This window comes from Heliangelus exortis, chromosome 6 (genome assembly GCF_036169615.1).
Source record: "Heliangelus exortis chromosome 6, bHelExo1.hap1, whole genome shotgun sequence".
Lineage (NCBI taxonomy): Eukaryota > Metazoa > Chordata > Aves > Apodiformes > Trochilidae > Heliangelus > Heliangelus exortis.
In genome coordinates, this window is record NC_092427.1 from 2,239,834 (window position 1) to 2,261,608 (window position 21,775).

Consider the following 21,775-nt stretch of genomic DNA (forward strand, 5'->3'; position numbering starts at 1 on the left):
GGGGATGGGAGGCAAGCTCCTAAAGCAAAACCAGACCTTTGTTCTGTTCAGAAGAAAGTACAAAGTCTCAGAGACTACATCAGGAAATACTCCTCTTTGTCAGCATGACAAGGCAAAAAACTCATGCAAGGATTAAGAGCTGCTTGCTTGAGACACAAGCCACCAATATAGCAAAGAAAAATGCCTTTTTTTTCCCCCACAGGAACGGAGAGAAAGCCTTAAAAGTAATCAGAAACTGTGAGTAGCATAGTATTAGAACACTATTTTAATACAATTAATTTTCTATATACTTCTGTATTTCAAAGAACAAACAGCTCTTTTGGAAGAAACTCAGGCACACACATCAGGTTCTTTCTTGGGCTAATGAGTGAGACCACTTGGACCCTTCCAGTCCTGTCTGGTTGACCTGATGTGGGTTGGTTGTGAGTGTCACAAACACCCACTTTGAAAGCTAACCAAGCTGCAAGGGTAAAATATCAAATGGAAGCTTCCTTTCTGCTAAGGAATTAACATAGTACCACCTTTCAAAAAAAAAAAAGCACACTTTGTTCAACCAGTAGTAGTAGTAGTTAAATGAAATATACATTTCTTTGAGCTGTCTCCCTTTTATCTTTACACAGCAGGGAGGCAGTACCAGCAGAATACCTGTTTTCTTTCCAACTCTTCACTGATGAATAAACCAGGAAATCTCACTATAATCTTCCAACTGTATATACAGTTTATTCAACCATTTAATTACCAGCTCAGTAAAATTACCATGATAAAGGCAAGCAAAGACTTGGCACTCCCCAGCACTGTCCCTGAAAAGGGTTGTTCTGTAAACTTTTGTACTCCTAGTATCTGTTCCAGTCTCTGATAACACCAACCCTTTAATGCAAGGAAAAAAGGACACACGTATGGTATGACCTGGACATACACTGCCAGGTTGGCCAGAGCATGCTAGGGTTGCAGCAGAAAATGCTGCCAAAAAAAACCCCAAAAACCCAACCCAATTTATTTGGGCACTTTACAAAAGCTGAGGTCTGGACCAGTACAAAAGCACGTGGATTTTATTTATGCAGAGTGTGTGCAAATTAATAGAAGCAAGAGTTGTCACAGGAAGGAGGCCAAGATGATTTTGTGCAGAGAAAGGGAGATATATTTTTAGTCTACCACTGTTTTTTCTTATTTGTTTTATTTTTTTGGTTTTTTTTTTTTTTTTTTTTTTGTTGTTAGGTATCTGGAGATCAGCATGAGATAGGGATACTTTTCATATTGGAGAACTCAAATTTCAAGAGTAGATATGTGGAAGGAACCCATTTAAAAACAGTCATCATATATTTCCAAGCAGTCAAACATAGGGGGATCCTTTTAGAAGGAAACGTACCTGCTTCAGGACTTGTTTGATTACAGCTGCTAACAATGCTGTTTGGTATCACTGGAGTGGAGGATGCCTGGATTCTTGACTGAGGTGGGTTTGGATGTAATGAATTTCCTAAAGCCATTCCTGACTGACTGAGCATCCCACAGTTCCCACTAGCCTGCATCTGATTTATTAAACCTGCAAGATGGTTGGTGGTGCCCGGGCTGGTACCGTGGACAAAGTTAGTGTTTGTGTTCTGGCAGTGCACACCTTCCCCTCGCAGGGGTAAACTCTGTGCCAGTGAGTTCTGGAGACTGCCAGAGTTCATACTGGTGTCTGCAAAATGCATCTGGTTACCAGAGAAAGGTAAAGCAGTGTTTGAGCTCCCACAACTGGTGGTACTATTGCTGCTCATGTGAGAGCTTTGACAACTCATGGACTGAAGTAGCTGGGACATAGAACTGATGGGAAAGGAGCTTTGACTTTGCTTTCTTATCAACTCAGAGCCAGCTTTGGAAACTCCAGAACTGTCCAACTGAGACTGTCTCAGCAAACTCAACACCGTGGTGGTGGGCTGCTTTCTTTTTCTCAGGGGATCTTTTTGCTGAGACATCAATTTATCTCGCAGTGCTGCTCGGCCACTTTGCCCTTCAGTGGGGGTTGGGAGCAGCACGTTGGCTGCAGGAGGGAACATGGTATTTAAAGTGCTGTGTCCTTCGTTGGTGCCACCGCTGGCAACAGGTCCAGAATTGCTACTGCTGTTATTGTTGTTACCAGCAAGTTTATTTTGATTTGCTAGCTGTGCTTTGGCTGCTGCTGAGAGTAAACTGCTTGCTGGAAAAGAGGCAGCGTTGTGCTGGTTCAAGATCTGATTTAAAGGCATTCCCAGCAAACCAGGCTGACTCTTCAAGGAACCACCTCCAGCTGATGCAGTAGAAAAAACTGCATTGTTGGGAGGATTTAACACATTACTCATTCCAGCAATTAATGGGTTAGGGATGTCCTTGTATTGATTAAGTCCATCGTGCTTGGTGGAAGGGCTGGATGGCATAGATGGTCTCGGTGACCCTATTGTAGACCTTGGGGACCTGGGAGGGACTTTGATACCAGTACAGGATGGCTGTGGCCCTACTGGAGGCAGCAGGAAATTGCCATGATCTGATGATGTGGAGGAAGAACGTGATCTTTGGGGAGAAGCCTCGATCCTTCCGATCCCGGATCCCATCATGTGGACTGGGGATGTCACTGGTGAAGGAGAGAGGGAAGTTGAAGCAGAATGCTGAACTCTTTGAACGTGACTTCCATGGTTCATGTGACCAGGTTTGACAGTTGGCAAAGGAAGGTTACTTGGCAGAGGGACGACAGCAGGAGGCATGCTTACATTCATCACGGGTACCTGAGAGTGGACGTTTGAATGGAAAGTAGCTGGGTTAATGATAACAGGATTCTGATTCACTGGTTTGCTGGGAATAGGGTCGAGTATGCCAAGTGGATCCTTTTCTGATGTTAATGGCTTTTTCTGAAGAGCACAAGAAGGTGGTGGAGGAGGTGGGGGCGGAGCTTGGGGCGGTTTATGGTGAAACATTGCTCGTGGTATTTCCATACCAGCTGAAAAATTACACAAGGGTTTTTTCATTACTGGGCTTTTTGTGGTCAAGGTAGGGGAGAGAGGTATATTAGTCCTTCCAGCCATTGCACAGGATGACTGTATGGGAGAACCATGTAGCATTACTGATGGTGGAGAAAGAGGTGTCCTGTTCATGTGAATAGGACTAGAGTTGGGTGCTCCATGAAAAGTGGGATTGTTCCTTGTGAAAACATCAGGGCTTCCAAGTGGGTCAGTCCTAGGAGAGATCGAGCCATCTCCATAGATCTGGGATCCTGATGAAGCTGGACTGGGCATCCCACCATGACTGCCACGATACGGAGACTTCTGTCCAAGTTCATTACTACCCAATCTCTGCCTAGGATAGACAGAATGAAGTTCTTGTTGCTGGCTTCCAGCCATTTCTTGCACATAAAGCCTACCCATGGCATTAGATGCCCCTATCATCAACTTGAAAGGAGTCTTACATTCTGGCATCACAGAATTTGTAATTCCTTCATGCGATTTATTCCTCATGGATCTGGGAGTTGCTGCTCGAGTAGGAACTACTGGAGTTGCACCTGATATTAAAAACACAACAGTTACTACTTGGAAATCTGGTATCACACATTGCAGCACGCAACTACTGCGTGTAAAAATATTCATAAAAGCTAGAAAACCTTCTGGCTGAAGTTTTGCCTCAACAGAAATAATCCCTAAACTCCCCACTAGCTGCTGGAATGGTGAATGCTCCCCTGCTACCCACTGCAGTTGTGTGGACCTTTTCCTCCATATCCCAGGTGAAACCTGCATAAATTTGGACAACTTTAAACCTTCTGTTTTTTACATTTCAAGCCCACTCACTACCTACACACATTGATTTTAGCATGGTCCTTCTGAAACACCAATTCCTGAAAAGTCTTTTTTTTTTTTTTCCCCCCCCCATTTTTGTCTTTGGTCTCTAACCATCTCCTCTGGTGTCCTGAATCTCCAGCATCACCACTTTGGCTATAGCCAGAGGAGCTGGCAGGAGGAGCTGGTGATCACTGTGGAAGAGAAAGGGAGCCTCTGGCACCATCTATTGAGTACAGGAGGAACACAGCAACCCAGCCCAGCCAGGGTTTAGACTTCTTGTTTCCCCTGGGGTATTTGCAGAGAGATGTGAACCCCTCCACAACGTAAACATTTCAGGTAAATGTCATTTTTGAGACCCAACCTTCCCTAAAAGCACAAGACCACTTTTCCTTTTCTGTCTGCTACTATCAGCTTTATTTAAAAAGGTCTTTTTTCCACTGTTTTACTCGTAGAATACCACGACGAGCAGCTCCAAGTCTGGGGAACTTTCTGCCAGTTTTGCTGCTCTGGGAATTTGTAATTCAGTTTGCAGTGTGAGCTCAGTAAAGGAAAACGAATGCATCCCTGGCATGCAGCCTCTGAATATGCAAACTTAAACTTGAGTAATGAGCTAAATATTTCATCTTCAAACAAATTCAGAGGTGCCTTTAAATTCCTCTACTCACAAGAACCCAATTCCCTTCTTTCCTTCAGCCTGGCCATAGGAGACAGATGGCACTGACAATCCTGCCTTCATCCTATTTGTTCAACTAGCTACAGCATGACAGAAACAAACATATTATCTTTCCCAAAATACAACCAAAGTCTCAGTTAGGGGACAAATCTAAAGGCTGAGCTGCAAAACAAAACACCTACACGAGCCCTCACCTGGAATGCTGGGCCTAAGCAAACAGTAAAATGTTAATGGGTGTACATGAAAAGATATTTCATTAATAAGGGAATTTATTGGGAAATTTTCTTCTTTGCTTAGTGCACAGAATTCTGATCAACAGAGAAGGTCAGATGGCACAAATAAATATGCCTTGTGCCTTTTAACATTTAGCTGGTTTTCCCCTCCGTTGTGCTAATTTTTTGAAAACAAATATAATTTAAGTAATAGAGAATTAAAAATAAATCACTCAGGAAGATGAATAGTAATTTGGGAAAATCCACCTTTTGTTAAAAAAAAAAACAACTACCTTACAAAAAACAATTTAAAAACAAAGATTTAAAATCTTAAATAGCAATTTGAAAATGTAAGAGCAAAGCAGGACTATGAAAGGCAACGAAATCTTAGGACTGTTGATATATTTGACATTTAACATTTATTTTTATATTCTTAAAATTTTCCTCCATTACAGAGTGGTCAGCAACCAGCCAGCTACTATTACAATAGGGGTGCAAAAAATCTCTCAGATAGAAAGGGCCATTTCCCAGAAGATGGATGCAGCACTGCAGAGAGCCATAAACTTCCTAAGCTCTGTCTTAAAAATGGCTTCACTCCTTTGTCCTAACGATTTGGATTTGTAAGGCTACTTCAGAACCTCCTGTAATCCTTAGAAAGCACCTCATTTCCAGGTGAAGTTTCAGTGCAACCCTGATTTTGGAGCTGCCTCTTTCAGTGCTAACCTTGTCCTTCAGCTTAAGGAGCTTGATTTGCTGGTGCTGATTCTCCTGCTGTCTTTACTGACAGCAACGTTATTTCTTTCCAGCCACCAGTTTGCTAGGCTGAACAAGCTAAATAAACACTTTCAGATGACTTTCCTAGAAGAGGTTTTGCAGTTCCCTCTGCTCTGTTTCAGCTGGGTGCTGGGAGGGGCACAGGAAGGCAGTGAGCACACAAGGGCACTGGGTGCTCCTCTCTTATTTGTGCTTCTGACTCTTCAGAGTCCCAGTGATCTGCACCATGTTGCCATCTGGTACTGCTCACAGGCACCCTTGATCAGCTCCTATATCTAAGTCTTCTTTCTCAATAATTTACAGCTAATAGCTTTTTTTTTTCCCTAGTCCCCAGGTGAATAACCTAACAATTAACAGGATTTGTTGCTATGCCTTTTCTTTCACTCCAGGTCCCAGCGACCTCCCAGTTATCCAATATGTTTTGATCTCTTGTTTTGATAATATCTGTCAACTTCATCCCTCAACAAATTACCTCATTTTTTTGTTGATATGGGTGATTAAAATGCTAATCCGGGTTGGTCTCCAAAAATAATCCTTGAGAAATTACAGTAGAGATCTTCCCTAGCTGTATATTCTGCCTTGCAATACGATTTCCCATTTAGCCAAGTCCTTAGCCACATTCTAATCCCTTTATAATCACTTTATTCTGCTTCTCTAATTTCCCATGTGACAGAATATCAGACATATTACTACAGTTCCAAAAGATGAGAGCTAATGTATTTTCTTTGTCTTGAACAATCTGATATCTTTTCCAAGAAAATCATGCTCTTAGTCTGGGATGACCTCCTTTTTAGGCTCATTTTCTAGCTACCTCCATCTCTCTAATTACTACCTCCATTTTTTCCTTGAACCTGTTTACTGTTGTACCCACAGACACATTAGATTTTTGGGGTTGTTTCTGCATCCTAACTCTGGCTATTTAAAATGAGGTCATTAAATGATTCAGTGTGATTTTACTCACTTGTTCCACCACCAGGACTAGTGAGAACCAGTGAGGGATGTGGTGCTTCCATGCTTTTATGAAGTGTAGCCACAGCAATAATTTTCCTTTTATGTATGCATAGTTTGGTGACATCTTCATCCGCTTTAACATCTTCAGCAGTTCTCTGCTTCACAGCAGCTCCAGGATCAAAATTAAAGACCTGGGAGTAAAAATGCCAACATTTATAATCATGATTATAGGCAGCAAACTCACTGGGAAGTTTACACAGAATTAAATTTGCCTCCGTTCCTTAGTGCTGCTCCTCCACTGCTCAAGAGATACCTTTAGGTATGTTTCAAAATGATCAGTAAGTGGTCAGCTGGCAATAGAACCAGAGCACTCCTCACTACAGGTTATAGGGAGAAAAAAAGAGAAAGCACCATGTGGGTTTGGGATTGCCCTGCCACTAAGCAGAAAAGTTCATAGTCTGTGCACAGACAATAAAATTGTGAAGCTGAAGCTATCCTGTAAGTCAGTGTTCTGATTCTCAGGTGTTAACTTGACATTGTCAATGCTAGGTCTCTCCAACTTAATAGGAAAATGTTAAAACACCATAAGACCCAAGTCAGATCTTTTCCATGAAGGGAGAAGGCAGAAGGGAAATCCACCTTGTATTGTATGGTAAATCTTCAGATGTACACCACTTATCTCATTTTATATATAAATGATGTGAACAGAGATGAAGTCACAGCATAGCACATCAGCTGACATAACTGATAAGGATTAGAGCACAGAAATTCAAAATGCTTTCCTTTACCTTGGGAAGAACAAGAGGACATTCTAGGCCACACTTGCATGTTCCATCAGTCAGCAAGTAAGTCTTCACCTGCTCCAAGCAGGATAATAAAGACCCACTGGGACTGTAAGGGAACAGAAATGATGAATACAAGCTATTGATAGCTCATGACTTCTATCTCCCATTCTATCAGCTCACATAGAGAACGTTTAAAATAACACAGCTAAGATTTCATATTTTGTTTCATAGCACTTCTTGCTTTTAGGTGAGTACTGAGATGATTCTTACAAAAATAAGCCCTCAACCCCCCCCCCTCCCCAACATTTTAAAGGACACAGCAAGTGTAGAGAAAAGAAAACAACTAAGATTATTGATATTTACTATTCCCATTACAGTCCTGCTTGAAAGCCTTAATAAGACTGTAAGATTATTTTTCTCCCTCCTTTCTCCTATAAAGAGAAACACAGGCAGAGGGCAGTCCCCAGGGACCTCCTCCCCCTCCATCACACCACTGCAGGCCAGACAGTCATCTGTACTTTTTAGGACTGGAACCTAATTTAAAAAGGAAAACCACAAAAGTGTGTTTCAAGAAGTATGAGAAAAGTCATACAGAAAAGGGGGCACAGTGACAGAACTGCTGGGGCTCTTGGTTGCATGAAGTTTGGCTTCATTCAGCTGAAATTTTAACCTCCTGACTGAAAATGAGAAATATTACACCAAGAAGCCAGTCCAGTGAGTTTCTGATGAAGTGCACTCGGGTTTCTATAACTCCCACCAGAAAATCATTATCTTCCTACCCAAAAATAGGACACTGGAGATTCTGTTACGGCAAAATCACTAATTCATAGGATGAAAAAAGTTCTCATGTCACAAGCCTCTACCTTCCAGATTGCTTTTTATTACTTTGCCATCTAAACTGTTTATCAGGGAAAGAATACAGTAATTTATGAGGACTGGCTAAAACACTGGTTCTTAATGGCAGCTGTAAATAGCCCTTCTTTTAACAAAAACAACTTAAGTGGAATATTTGAGATCATGAGAACAGCCAAAATTCCAAATTATCATGAACTTTTGCAGTTAAAACCCAGGGTATAAACACCTAATTCTGCAGAAGAACTAAGTTACATTTAAAGCAACATCTGCAAGGGACTTTTGAAGTCATGCTGACAGTTTCAGCAAATAATTTATTTGTCTGAATTGCCCTGAAGTTGTTATTTCAGAAAGAACTGCCCAGGCCAAACGTGTCTTGGAGTGACAGAATATGCAAGATAAAAGAGCAACCTAAAAATAACAATACAGGTAGGAAGTGATAGATAAGTCAGAGTCAAACCTTCCTTTTCTTAAATTCAAACACCTGGTGAGCAGGGAGAAATGAATCCTTATGTCTATTTATTGATGTGCAAAATCTCTGTGGACACTTCCTGTGATGCTTAAAAACTCCTGTTAGATGGCACCCCTGGGAACAGGCTCTGGAGTCAGGATGCCATTCCATTTGAATTGGCAAAAAAAGGCCTAATAAGCAGCAGGAGTAAAGCCATAGCATCAGAGGTCATTTTTCCCTCCTGTTTCTAGAATAAAGTGATTTTAAACAACCTTCCCTGGCATGCAGCTTGTCTGGGCACACACAAGCAAGTGCAGGCAGAAGGAGGGACTGGAGCCTGGAACCAGGAGACCTGTGAGGCTCACACAGTGATGGTCAGGGGTGTAAAGGAAGTTCTGAATGCTCCCACTTCTCAGCAGGGCACAGATCAGTCCACTGAATCCGTGGCATGTGGGAGGCAGCATTCCTACTACAGATGTGCATGGTTATTTGTCCAAAAAATCCAACAACATTTTTTTTTCAATCCTGATTTTTCTGCTTCTGCCTTGTTCCCGGGCAGACACGTGGAATTGCAAAGCATCTTTTGTGTGCCAAGTTTCCTCATGCTTCTACACTGCAAAGATAATCCACAGCTTCCTTTGTAAGAAACTACCAGTTTTGGGGATTTTTTCCAGCAGTGAGGTCATCCAGAAGTTTTAAGCCTCCCAAAAGAAACAAGAAGGAGAACATTATAAATTGTCTCAGGATCTGTTACTGATGGTTGTGAAACCACCAGTCCCTGATGGCCCTGTTAATAAGGAGCTTTTCTCAGTTTATTCCACAGATGACTATCCAGGAACACTAAGCTGGAGAAGAGGTTTAGATCCCACTGTAAGGCAGCAGCACTGTAAGAAAAGCACTGAGACTCAATGGAGTGCTTTTTACCAGGTAATGAAAACCACTTAATTAATGGATTTAATCCAAAGCAACTGTTGATAAAAAAGTGTGCTTGCTTTATAAGGCAGAATGAGTCCTTATTCAGCTGGGATCATCTATTCCAGTTAAATCATGTCAGATCTTAATATATACACTAATTTCCCCTTGCATAGCTTTGGAGTCGATATGGTTTGACCTTTCCTTCTCTCAGTAAATTCTGTGGATATTTTCAGGTTCTGGCAACTCAGTCCTTGAAGGTGCAGCTGCTGAAACCAAGGGCCTGACATGACCAAGTGCCAGAGATGCTCCAAGTCAAGTAAGAGGTTGGACTGTTGGACTTCCATCCCTTCCAACCAACATGTCCTACTCTGTGCTCATCACCAAATGAGAATTTAAGAGCTGTGGACCACTCTAAGCATCTTCCCTTAATCAGAAAGGTTTAGGGAAGGCCACCAGAAATGAGGCATACAGAAATAACAAAGCCTTATATGACCTGATGCCTGGATATAGAGATGATGGGAAAAAAGAAACAAGCCCACAACTTTTTCTTTCTCATTGATTTTTAACTAAGGCAGAGGCCCAGTAAATTATAGCTGTAATGAGAAATAGAAGGGGAAGGTGATTTGTCTTTGACATGCATATCACTGACATGGATTCTGTTTGATTCTGCTAATTGAAAATATAAACAAGAAATCCTGGAATGCATTTGATCTTTCAAGGTAGTTTCGTGTAAAATTGGAGTATGCTTTGACTCATTAAAGAATTTTCTCTTGGAAATAACATAAAATAGGTGAATAAGTGGTTGTTTTACTCACAGAACAGCGGAATAAGATTAAACAAATAGCAGACTGATAATCACTTACACTTCTGTGAAGCAAACCTGATGTGCCCATATTTTGTTAAAGCTAACTTTGATCTTTTTTCCAATAACATTCAATTTATAGTCTGTTTGTCTGAACATTCATTTAACTGTAATTTCAATGCATTTCTTTGTGAATGTTCCAAGCAAAAAAAATCCTAATAAGCACACAAAATAAACAAAATAACTAAAACTTTGGATTTAGGCCTGTGTTCTTGTTTCTTCTACATGAGGAATGGGGGAAAGCCACAGAGGTAAATCTTTCTGGAGAATACCCTTGATACCAAACACAGAACCCTCACAGGCCACATAAAATCTGATGTTTTCTGCAGCTACTAAGCAGTTACCCCACTTACATTTCCTTTAGAAAGAGAGTAAGCAAACAAAACAGGTATAAATGGAGATCTGGAACACAAACCCAGAACCCACTTAGGGAAAAGCAACTACAGAATGCCAGGACTAAATTCCAAGACACAGAAGAACAGAGCTGCAGGCTTGTTGCTGACAGCGAAGTCCTACCTTACCTTACCTGCCAAAAAATGTTTTCATGCCTGAACACTGCTTTGAATTCCATCAACAAAGGCTCTCAGAAAAAGCCCATGGAAAGGAAAAGAAAGGAAAGGAAAGAAAAATGTATATGGGAGCAGACAAAAGGCAGCAGGGATTCATCACCACCTCAGATGTGGCATGTAACTAAACCTCCAGTTATTTTCATTGTGAAAAGTTTGAATAAAAAACATATTAAGTAAGGGTAAATCTCCTGCTGCTCAGCTTTAAAATCCATAGGACACTAACAAGTAATGAAGAACTCTTCGTGCCTAAAGCAAAATGTATAGTAAGGACTATCAGGTTTTTGAGAGCAAGCAATATTAAATTTGAGAGTTGTTAAGGGCATGAAAACGGCTCAGCTAGAGGTGGACTCCACTAATCCGATCAAAAAAAAAAATGACCTCACACTTGGAAAAGAAGAGCCTCTGGAGTCACTGCTTCCCCAGAGAGTCTGACAAACCTGGAAGAAAGCCCCAAGCAGCCCTCTGAGACCACCTTACCTGATGTAGAGCACTCCACTTTGGTCCACCCGTCGCTGCCAACCAACGGGAACTTGCACTGCTGGTGGCCCTCCATCCGTGTCCCCTCCGTCACACTCCTTTCCACCATTCATTTTTCTGTTTCTGTTTATGAGTCTTCAAAGATATCAACAGTAAGATGATATCCTTTTACTACATGTCATCATGGCCTCCCAAAGAAGGCCTTTCAGTACACCTCTCCCCAAACTGGACAAAGTGCATTGGGAGGCTCCAGCTCAGTTTGAAACCAAGTCCTTAAAAGTGGCCATTTTTGTTAATGAGTCAGTTTCCCATTATAATCCACATTAAATATGCAATGTTTAACTCCTTATATATTCATAAGGATGAACTATATAGATAAAAATTAGTGCTTCCAACTTGGGAAAATCATAATTCACCAATCCTTTGTTACCTGTCAGAAAGGAGAATGGGGAAAAGGAGACTTTCTAGTTCAACAGCATGGCTCCAAGCTTGATGACTGTCTAAGATAACTTGTATTTTCTGAAAGCTCGTCTCATTTTTATAAATATGAGTCAGATCTAATACCTCCAGGTATTATACCCTTTATATGCCACATTCTTTTTGTTTTCTTTTTATCTTCCGTTCATTATCCAAGTTGTCTTCTTGAGTTTCTTTCATGACTCCCTGGCTCCAATAAAGCAGCCTGAAAAATAAAGATATAGAAAACACATGAGCCATTTTCTCAAGTCTTTTAGTCCAGTTCAGTAACTCATGAAGATGCACACAGCTGCATCCATTTAAAGAGCTTGGAATCAAACTTCCAAATGTCAATGGAACATCAAAATAAGGCTTAGGGTAAATATTATCCTGGCAGCAGATTCTATTTATATGTGGATGCAATGGGAGCTACATCTTAAAAGCTAGGAGAGTACAACAGTCATTAAATAGTTAATGGAGAGTTTGGGGGAGTGAATTAAAGGATGTATCTTTTAACTGAGTAGTTTCACATATGCTTCTGTTCAGAATTATCAACAGATGACTAGCTGGATTAATGCCCTTTAAAAATTGGTTATAAAACTGAATGAATTTAATGTGAAGGAAGCTGCTTCTAGGCTTGATAATATCCATAAAATAGGAAAAATCCCTGCATTTAGACAAAATTAAAATAATCATTTCTTACAAGAAAATTGTGTAATAAAAAGGGAACAGCTGGCACCAATGCACGCCTCTCAGAATACCTATGAAAAAATTTGAATATCAGAAGAAATAATTTCCCCCTCCCATGGTTATACTGTATGAGCAAGTCCTCCTGAAAGAACTTCAGAATAACTGTGTTATTCACCCAAAACTGTTTTTCAAGTTGACCAGGTGAGACTTTACTCTTGAAATCAGACATTTTATTGCAGTGAGACAAAGACAGAATATGTGATTCCAACAGTAAATACGTCAGAAAAATCAACAACCCTCAACCTCAAATGAAAGATGCCCTTGATGACTGTTGTAGTGCTGATGTTTACAGCTTTAATTTGGAATCATGTGTCAATTTCTGCCTTACTCCTAACACTGATATTACATGAACATTGCAAACATGGTAAATGTTACCACAGACCTGACCAATTTTAATAAGAAAAGATTTTTTGACATAGAAATGGAACATTAAAACTTAGGATCCTGCAAGATTTTTGCACCAGCACTACCAGCAACACCCAGCAGCTGTCTTTAACACTAACAACAGCTCCTTCAAGACCACTAAAGGAAGACTACAGAGGCATAAATACAGTCCTTGAAAATATTCCCTTAAGTACACTTATGCATTACATTCTCTTTAGATATGTTACTTGGAAATGTAATGTCAAAAACACTGCATAAAGGGAAAAAAAAAAAAAAAGCCATGGTATTTACAAGGAGAGGTGGACTAGAAAGGAGCTGACTGGGCACATATCCTTGGACAAAGACTTCTAGCACAGCCCAACACTGTTTTGCAGGGATCTATTTTGATTTTTTTTTATACTCTGGAGCACTCCAAGTAATTCCTGGTCGGTGAAAATTGTGGAAGGGATGAGAAGATCTTGCTCACAGACAGGGAGGTGACTGAGCACCAGCCAGCAAAGGTTGGAGTCAGTGTCCCATGGAACACCTTGCCTACGAAAACAATCTGGCTTTTAATTTCTAAACCTGGTAAAGAGAAAGAGGATTTGGAAACACATGGCAGCAGATCAGGACTCTTGAGTCCTCTTGGGTTTTCAGGTTAGCACTTTTGGTGTTGGATTGGTTTTACTGTGATTAAGGTGGCAGCAGATGATGTCTCACCTAAGCCAAGGCAGAATTTACCTTGAAGTTTCAGCATGATTGTTGAAGGCTGCATTGGCATTTTTATTGCAGGTCTCATGGAAGGCCAAATGGGGGAAGGATTCCCCTATTATTTTAAATCAGAATGAACTTTCAATAATACAGTAAAATCAGAAAACAGGTAACTCAAAACACTGGTGCACAGAGTGCAGAGGAGGTTGCTCAGCTCTTAGCCCAGTCCTGCTGTAGCCCATGTTGCTATTTAGGGCAATTGCACTGGATCCAGTATGGGAAAATAACAGCCACCAATTTCTTTTTTTGCACAAGCAGCAAGGGACATGTTGAAGTAACCTGATATTTCTACTGGTTCTGCAGTGCTCTGCCTCAGCTGCCATCCCATTCCATCACCACTATTACACTCATCATCATCTAAGTGGACAAACCATTTTTCTATACTGCAGACAACCTGAAATAGCACCATAAGGAGTAAAAGAATTCACCCCTTCTCCTGTAGAAAATATTTAAACATTTGTACTCAGTAACTGGAATTAAATGGCTGTTTCCATCATAACCTTCAAAGTTTCTTATTTGAATGAACTTTTTCTTGAGAAGTAGTAGAGACTGAAGAACTGTAAAGTAACATACAGGTTTGAGTGATGGAAAGGAATACAAATATTGATTCCACACTGCCTGGGTGGAATTGATATGCATTATTTTATTTAATTGCATAACACCAGAGAGAAGTTATGATTAGTAGAGGTCTCTCCAAGGAGAATTAAGCCCCTCAAATCTGGTTCAGCAAAGGACACCCTCTGCCTTTCCCCAAGAAGCAGCTATCAGCCAAAGGAAATGGAGCTGGGACAGCAGTGAGACAGAGGCTGAAAGTCACTTACACCAGGCTGGCTCTGGCTCTTTGTCACCCTACCCATGGCACAGGATGCTTTTAGAATACATTTTATATGATGAAGTGGCCTAGACAAGAAGCTGCAAGCTGACAGGGATAACAGGAGGGGACAGCAGAACCTCTCTGTTAAGTTTGGTGTTTGTTTTGGAAGGACAACATTTAAATCCCAGATTTTACATTTCTTACCAGCCCAGCATCTCCCAACTTGATTGCAGAAAGCCCCTGTCTCTTCTGATGCACCATCTTCCCCTCTCTCCATCCAAATATCCTAACTGAAGTACTTTGAACTGGGTTAGAAAGTATTTGGACTCTGGAGCAAATCCAAAGTATTTTGGACGTTGGATTATATCCAGAGGCCTGATTTTCATCAGCCCATGTAATAAATACCTCTTCTCTGTAATCTCATAACAACTCCAGACAACTCATGTTATCTCACGAGTAACACAACTTTCCACATCTAAATCAATTACTTCTTTTTTTTTTTTTTTTTTTTTTTTTTTTCTGTGTGCCAGGACATGCCATTTGGATTTGGTTTGCAGTTCAGTTTCATTACAATATGCTTTAAAAATATTTCATTGGAGAACTACACAAAAAAACCCTACACTCAATTGTTTCCCTCCTTTAGCCCCCTCAACCCCTTGCCTCCATGGAAAATTCCTCCTTAATTTTCATATGCTGAAAGTATGTTTTCAATTTTTAATGCAAGCATCTTAACTTTTGGAAATCTTGCATTTTAAGAAGGCTCTTTGCACACTCAGCTGCTAATGTTTACTTAGGCAAGTGGTGAAATACAAAGCTGACACAAAGTAAAAAGAAACTTAAATTAGTTACTGATAGTTTGCATCACATCTATCACATCTATCAATGCTGACAGAACATTTCTTTTATCAGTAAGTGGACATAAAGCCAGTAAAGACAAATTTGGACAGTCTGCTGTAGCAAAGATGCTCCATTACTTCTGTCTTGCCAACAGTTCCATGGCTCACAAAAATCTGGCTAATTCTATGATCAATAATTAACTCTCTGATGCACAAAACCTGGTGCTGACCTATGGAATAGCCAGATTGGGGGTATAAAGTTTTGCAGACACCTAGAAATTACACAAAACTGTGCTTACAGGTAAAAATAGCAAACTCACTTCCCAGGTTTTGCTCTCTGTCACAGAAAAACCTGCAAAATATATTCAGAAATAGAAATGCCCTTGACTGGCTGTCTTGGGGTTTTAGAACTAACAGGAAGTTTTAGTTTCTTAAAAAGCATTATTTTCAAAGCATGCAGAGTTAAAATGAGTTTTTATTGAGTTTTCAGTTGGTCATTATTAATCTAAGTCTACCAAAGCAATCAGTTAGGATTCTCCTGTATCACCTAATGAGATAGAAATGTTGCATCACTTTTGGGGAATGCTTTTCCATTTTGAAAAGAAGCATTCTCTTGTCTAATTAGATTGGTATTGAATACTTTATGAAGCCCTATTTTTAGGCGAGTGCTTCAACAAACAAATGTGCCTAAAGTATAAAGAAAACCTTTCTTCCTTCAATCTTATCTCATTGTATGGGTATCCAGAGCTAAATGCTGCTGTACACATGATAAACTCTGGCCTTTGCCTTGAGAAGACATCTTCGTGTTATTTGTAAATACAGAGTACTAAAAATACATTGAAACAACCAAACATTGATCTGCACCCAGTGATTTAATTAAAATTACACATTTTAATTTACCCTACTGTTGAATCAGTTTCTACTAGTCCAACTAGCCTTGGTATTAAATTATTTTGAACTGTATAAAGGGCAGTTTCATTATGTACTACAACAAGGCATATGCAGTCCTAATTTCTACAACTTTTGATGCTCTGGAATCTTTTAGGATTGAAAGATTCCAATTTAACCACTCTACAAAATGATGATTTGGATGAATTCACTCATAAATCACAAAAAAGTCAAGACCCCAGGCCACTGTACCTATCTCTACAACCACAGCCAGCAATCTTTACCAGTAGCCCACTGGACATGCCCCAGCTCAGCCAGCCCTTGCCATCCTGCATGTGGATGGTAAGAACCCTACATATTAAAACAGTTTCCTCACCAAAAAGGGGTCTCAGGCCCTGGTCCAGGCAGGGCTGGAGTCCCCATCATCCCTGGAGGGGTTTCAGAGCCCTGGGGATGTGGGGATGAGGGACATGGGGTGGGGGTGGCCCTGGCAGTGCTGGGGGAAGGGTTGGACTGGGTGATGCTAAGGCTCTTTTCCAACCCAAACAATCCTGTGATCCTGTGATTATTTCTTTTCCAAGATCCAAGCAGTCACTTCAGACCTACCATCTAGAAATCCACCCTACTAAAACACTAGAAAATACCCCACTAAAACAGAAAGACTGTCACAGAGACAGACTGATGGGTGGTCACAGCTTCTACCTGATCACACAATATGCACACAAGAAGAGCACATGATATGAAACTTTCCCTTGGAGCATTTTGGACCTGCAGACCATTAATGAACCAGAAGTTGTAACCTTACATCCAGTTTCCTCACCAATGAAGGTACAAAGGAGAGGTCATTGAGTTCTAACCATGCCATTACAGTTGGCCAAGGCACTGGTCAAACTGGGAAGGACAGGGATGCTTTCAGCACCCTTTATTTAGTGTAAATATTGTATCCAAACCTGAACCTTTATATTCTATGATTTTATCCAAATTTGACCCTTTTCTTAGAGCATGACTCCCTTTAACACCTCCATCTCTGTAGCTCCCAGAGTTGGGAGGAACAGTTTGAGGTTTTCACTGCCAGTGAAAGAATGAAGAATCTGTGTCCTCTGTATGCACAAAAGTCACACACACTGCAGCTCTGAAAGGGCTGGGACAAGAAGCAAAACTGGAACACATGACAACTAGGAAAGATGGCAGGAGACAAAAGGATTTGCTTTTTAAACCTCAGCTCTGTCTGCTCAAGGAGAATTTACTAAAGGTAATGGTCACCCAGAGTCCCTATAAGAATAAAACAGAGTCATAAAGCTCTTTCAGGTCTTCCACCACATTAATTTTTTTCTTTACATGGGAAAATAGGTCAAACCTGCCTGAGACAGGCCTGCTTTCCTGTCAAAGGAACTCAGACTCTTTTAAAAATTAAGACTAATTGTTGGTATGCAATTTAAAAGAACCAAATTGTTCTGTAGGTAAGAATCACATCACTGTTATCAACACCATTCTTGGGGAATATCAAGAAACTGGATACTACTGACCTGTATGTTAATAAGAAGTGAAGAAATGTTATTACCTCCACTTTGTCACTTTAGGGGAACTTTTATAAGGAAATGGGGAATCTGTATAATACATGATGTTGATCTTCAGCAACCTACAAACCTAGGCAAAAGCACACCTGGACTTGGATGTTTTCTTTTTTTTGTTTTTTTTTGTTTTTTTTTGGATGGGTCAAAAGCCATTAGTACATTTACTTTCCAATGGTCTTGTTTAAATCTGCAGCTAAAAATACCTTATAATAATATAATAATATTACAATAATATATTTATATAATAATGTTTGTTATTATCTGAAGCAAGAAGTATCACATAGCAGAGAAGAGTTGAATACAGTGAGGCTACAAGCTGAGGATTGTAAAGGACTAAGATTTGTATAGAATACAGATAAATAATCTTTTAACTCTTTCTGAGCAGCTTTTCTACAGTATTTTTTTTTTCTTCTTCCTGCAGCAATGATCCAGCATCAGTTCTGCATCTGGAAGGCCACTTTTTTTGGAGCTTTCTTCAAAGAGAAATTTCTGTCTCCTCCAAAACCTGTCCTGCTCTAAGAAGGCCACAACTCTGAGAGTATTTTGATTTTCTTGGTGTAATGCTTTTCCAGAAGTTAGCATTTTGGAACAAGCATGAGCAGACCTTAATTCTTGGTGGCTTCAAGTATCTTTCCTGGTCATAACACTGAAACCTTTTTACATTGAGACTTAGCTCTGGAGGAAACTACCAAGCTCCAGAAGAGTCTATCAGGGAAGGTTACACCCTGACTCTGTATCAAGAAAAAAAGATGAATGTAACATGGGAGAGAAAAAGCAATCTGTGCCTACAAGAGAGAATTCCAAGACCAGCAGAGAAAGCAATTAAAATAGAAAAATCTGCTTTGTCATAGTGGGATTGTTCTTGCTAAGCTAGCACACAGACTGGGGGGAGGATGATGACTGCAGACATTGACATTTGTCACAAAAAGTGATAAGGAAGTTAAAATTAACATCAATTTAAAAGCAACAGAGAGATTACTATGAAATGATTAAGCTATAAATATTTTAAAGCTTAAGACCAAAGTTAAGGCTCCAAGCACATGAATAAGCAAATAAACTTCTTTCAGTTCTCATGTTTCATTCCATTCTCATGTTTCAGGCTTCCAAAAATCCCAAATAATTAAATATATTTTTGTAATGGTTTTATAATGAAGATGGTATGAATTTCAGGAACATCTGATACAGAATGCTCTTAAGGTATCTAGTAAACAGATGCAGAACATAAATAGGTAATAACTTGTTGTATGCCTATGTGTTGACTTTTAGCTGACAGCTTTGCTGTACATTATTGACCTACCAGTTACTGGGGAAATACAAATTTGTGAAACAAAGAAGTGAATTTTCAAAGAAAACAAATATTTAAATGTAACTATTTCAAAACCTAAACATGAAAACTTAGATTTTAGACACGCAGTTAAAAAACAGGGGAAAAAAAAAAAAAAAAAAAGCAGGTTGCTGGAACCACAGTGAATGGCTCCAAGCTGCTGGTGCAAAAATTACCAGATTATCCCTGGATCTCCAGTAACTGGGCTCTGCAGTATGAAGAATTAGGCAATAAATGGTAAAAATTAATATCAAACTCCCATACCTTCAAGGCAGAGGCCTCAATAAACTATCTAAACCTCCTTTGTATTAGCCACCTGAAGTTCAGGACACAGCAAATTTTAAATCATTTGAATAATTCAGATTCAGTTTCTGTGCAAGAGAATGTCAGAAACATAGTAGGATTGCAAATTAAACCTGTAAATTATGCTTTTGTGCCAAAGTAATGTCACATGGCTACACTATTTTTAGACACAGGAATTTTTTTTTTTTCTCCAAGTGCTATTTTTTAAAATTGTTTACTGAATTATGTATCTCTACTCAGCAATTTCCCTCATGAAAATACTCTTAAGATATGAAAAAAATATGACAAGGTAGAAATCAGCATTTCAGACACCTTAATGCAAACTCCACAGCCTTTTCTGGCACCAGTTTAATAGTGCTTGAGAGCCTGGGCTGCCTCCTGAAATCTGGTGTGCTACAAACCTGTGCAATATGACAGATAAATCTCTAGCATTAGGAGATTTTTAGTCCCTGACTTCCAGTGCTAGACTAAAAAAACTTGTAAGTATTTGGAGAATTTGGCTTTGCTGTTTTATTTAAGAGGAGAGTCCTCTCTGTTTTCTAAAACAGGACTCAGCAGTTCAAGGATATTTAAAAATCCTTTTTTCACACCATGAAAATGATGACAAATATTTCTTTCTTGATACACCAGAGGTCCATTCATTGTAAGTTTCATAATTTTTTAATTTCTTTCTCTACTCACACTGGTCTGAGACATCTGTTTTATGACTACATTTAAAAATAATTTACTGCGCCCTCCTATTCAAATTTCACATTTGGTTTGGGTTTTAAGGCATATGAAATAAATACTGCAAATATAAAGTATTTTTTTTTACATAGTAATTAACAGTAGGGCACAGGATTTTTAAAAAAAAAAAAAAAAAAAAAAAAAAAAGCCTGACCTTTTTCCTCATTAAGCATTAGATTGGAGGTGGTTATGTTCATCTTGTTCATTCCAAGCTGAAAAGCAAAGAATCAGTTGAAAGAGAAGATAAGCAATAGCAAGCAATACAGTCCAGTATGATGTTAAGATTTCAATAAAGTTATTCTTAATAATTTCTTCATATTTATAAACCCTGACTCAGAGAGATCTCTTGGAGTATTAGTTCTCCATTGGCTCTCTGCAATAAATAGCTGTCCCCACATTTTGGCTTGTACACACTGTGTTTCTATAAAGCATCATGAGCACAGCAAAATAATCTTAACATTTAAGAAAATGCTAATGTACAAGCATTTTCTCTTTTAAAAATCTACTCAAGTTTAACCTGTAGTCCAGCAACAAAGAGGATGAAGTTCTTGACTGTAAGGACGCCACTAATTTCAAATACAATTTTGTGCTTCATGAGTGAAAAACCTTTTTCCAGTGTGGCTGCCCCTTTCCCTTCACTCAGAAATTTACTTTTAAGCAAGTTAAGGCATTTTTAGCCTACTGAGTGAAGTCTGTGTATTTTGGGGTTGAATTTTTATATGACAATTATCAGACGTATTCACACTGACACCTTTGTAAGGATAAATTTCATTGTCCAATAAACTGTGAAGACTGCAGTCTGGCTCCTGGAAAAATGAAACATTTGTTTTTAAGATAATAAAAAGCATTCCATTCTCTGCTTTGGTAGAGGGGTTGTAAAACTCTCCTTGAAGGTGCATTGAAACACAACATGGTTAAGTTTAATGGAGAGCAAGATGGTACCTGGTAACAATGCTCAAGTCTGTCCTGCCAAGCATCCCTGCTCTCTATAAAACCTGATTTTACTGCAGATGCAATAGACTGCACAGACCCTAGGCTAGACAAAAAAGGTCTGACTCTCTTCAGAAAGAACTAAACAAAAGGGTGAATCACATTCAAGCTTGACAAATAAAAAGAGAATTGCACCAGTTCGTCAAAGCAGAGAAAAGGAAAATGAGAGTAAGGACCCCAGGCACCCAGAAATTAAAAGCATGTGACCCTCTAAGGATGCAGCACATCCAGGAGTTTAAGAACAAAGATGAGAATGGAGAAAATACAATCCCCAAATACAACACGTTGTGCCAGATCCTAAGCTAAAACTCAAACAGCCCTTTCTTCTCTGATTAGGCTGGAAATCCATCTCTGGAAATGCAGAGGGTAGGTATTTAACACAGATATTTAGCACTTTTTTGGCACCATGCTCCCAAAAGTGAGCTGTTGGAAAAAATGTAGGCAAAGAACCACCTAGTCAGCTCTTCCTCACAACATACTTAAAGCTTGATCAAAGGAAATTCATTTAGTAACACAAATATATCTTGTCACATAAAAACCTCCATAAACAAAGCTGTTGGTGTTATGAACAAATGCCATGAACTTTTGGCAGAAAAATCTCAGAAATATGCATTCAAGCTACAGACAGGTATGACAGCTTCTCACATTTGCACATATTTATTTCATATGCTACACTT

General features: G+C 39.5%; 1 protein-coding gene across 12 annotated transcripts in view; it reads right to left on the reverse strand.

The window, feature by feature from the left end:
- The window catches only part of MBD5 (methyl-CpG binding domain protein 5), a 137,269-nt gene that overhangs the window by 30,076 nt on the left and 85,418 nt on the right, over window positions 1–21,775 (reverse strand). For 5 of the 12 annotated variants that reach the window (XM_071746378.1, XM_071746387.1, XM_071746386.1 and 2 more), the window contains 5 exons: window positions 20,263–20,320; window positions 11,304–11,985; window positions 7,181–7,283; window positions 6,403–6,583; window positions 1,367–3,508 (listed from right to left, as the gene is read on the reverse strand). In XM_071746378.1, coding sequence (XP_071602479.1) covers window positions 1,367–3,508; window positions 6,403–6,583; window positions 7,181–7,283; window positions 11,304–11,416 — 2,539 coding nt within the window. In that variant the 5' untranslated portion in view covers window positions 11,417–11,985; window positions 20,263–20,320. The remainder of the gene's footprint in view (window positions 1–1,366; window positions 3,509–6,402; window positions 6,584–7,180; window positions 7,284–11,303; window positions 11,986–20,262; window positions 20,321–21,775) is intronic. The other 7 variants (XM_071746383.1, XM_071746385.1, XM_071746381.1 and 4 more) reach the window with 6 other exon arrangements.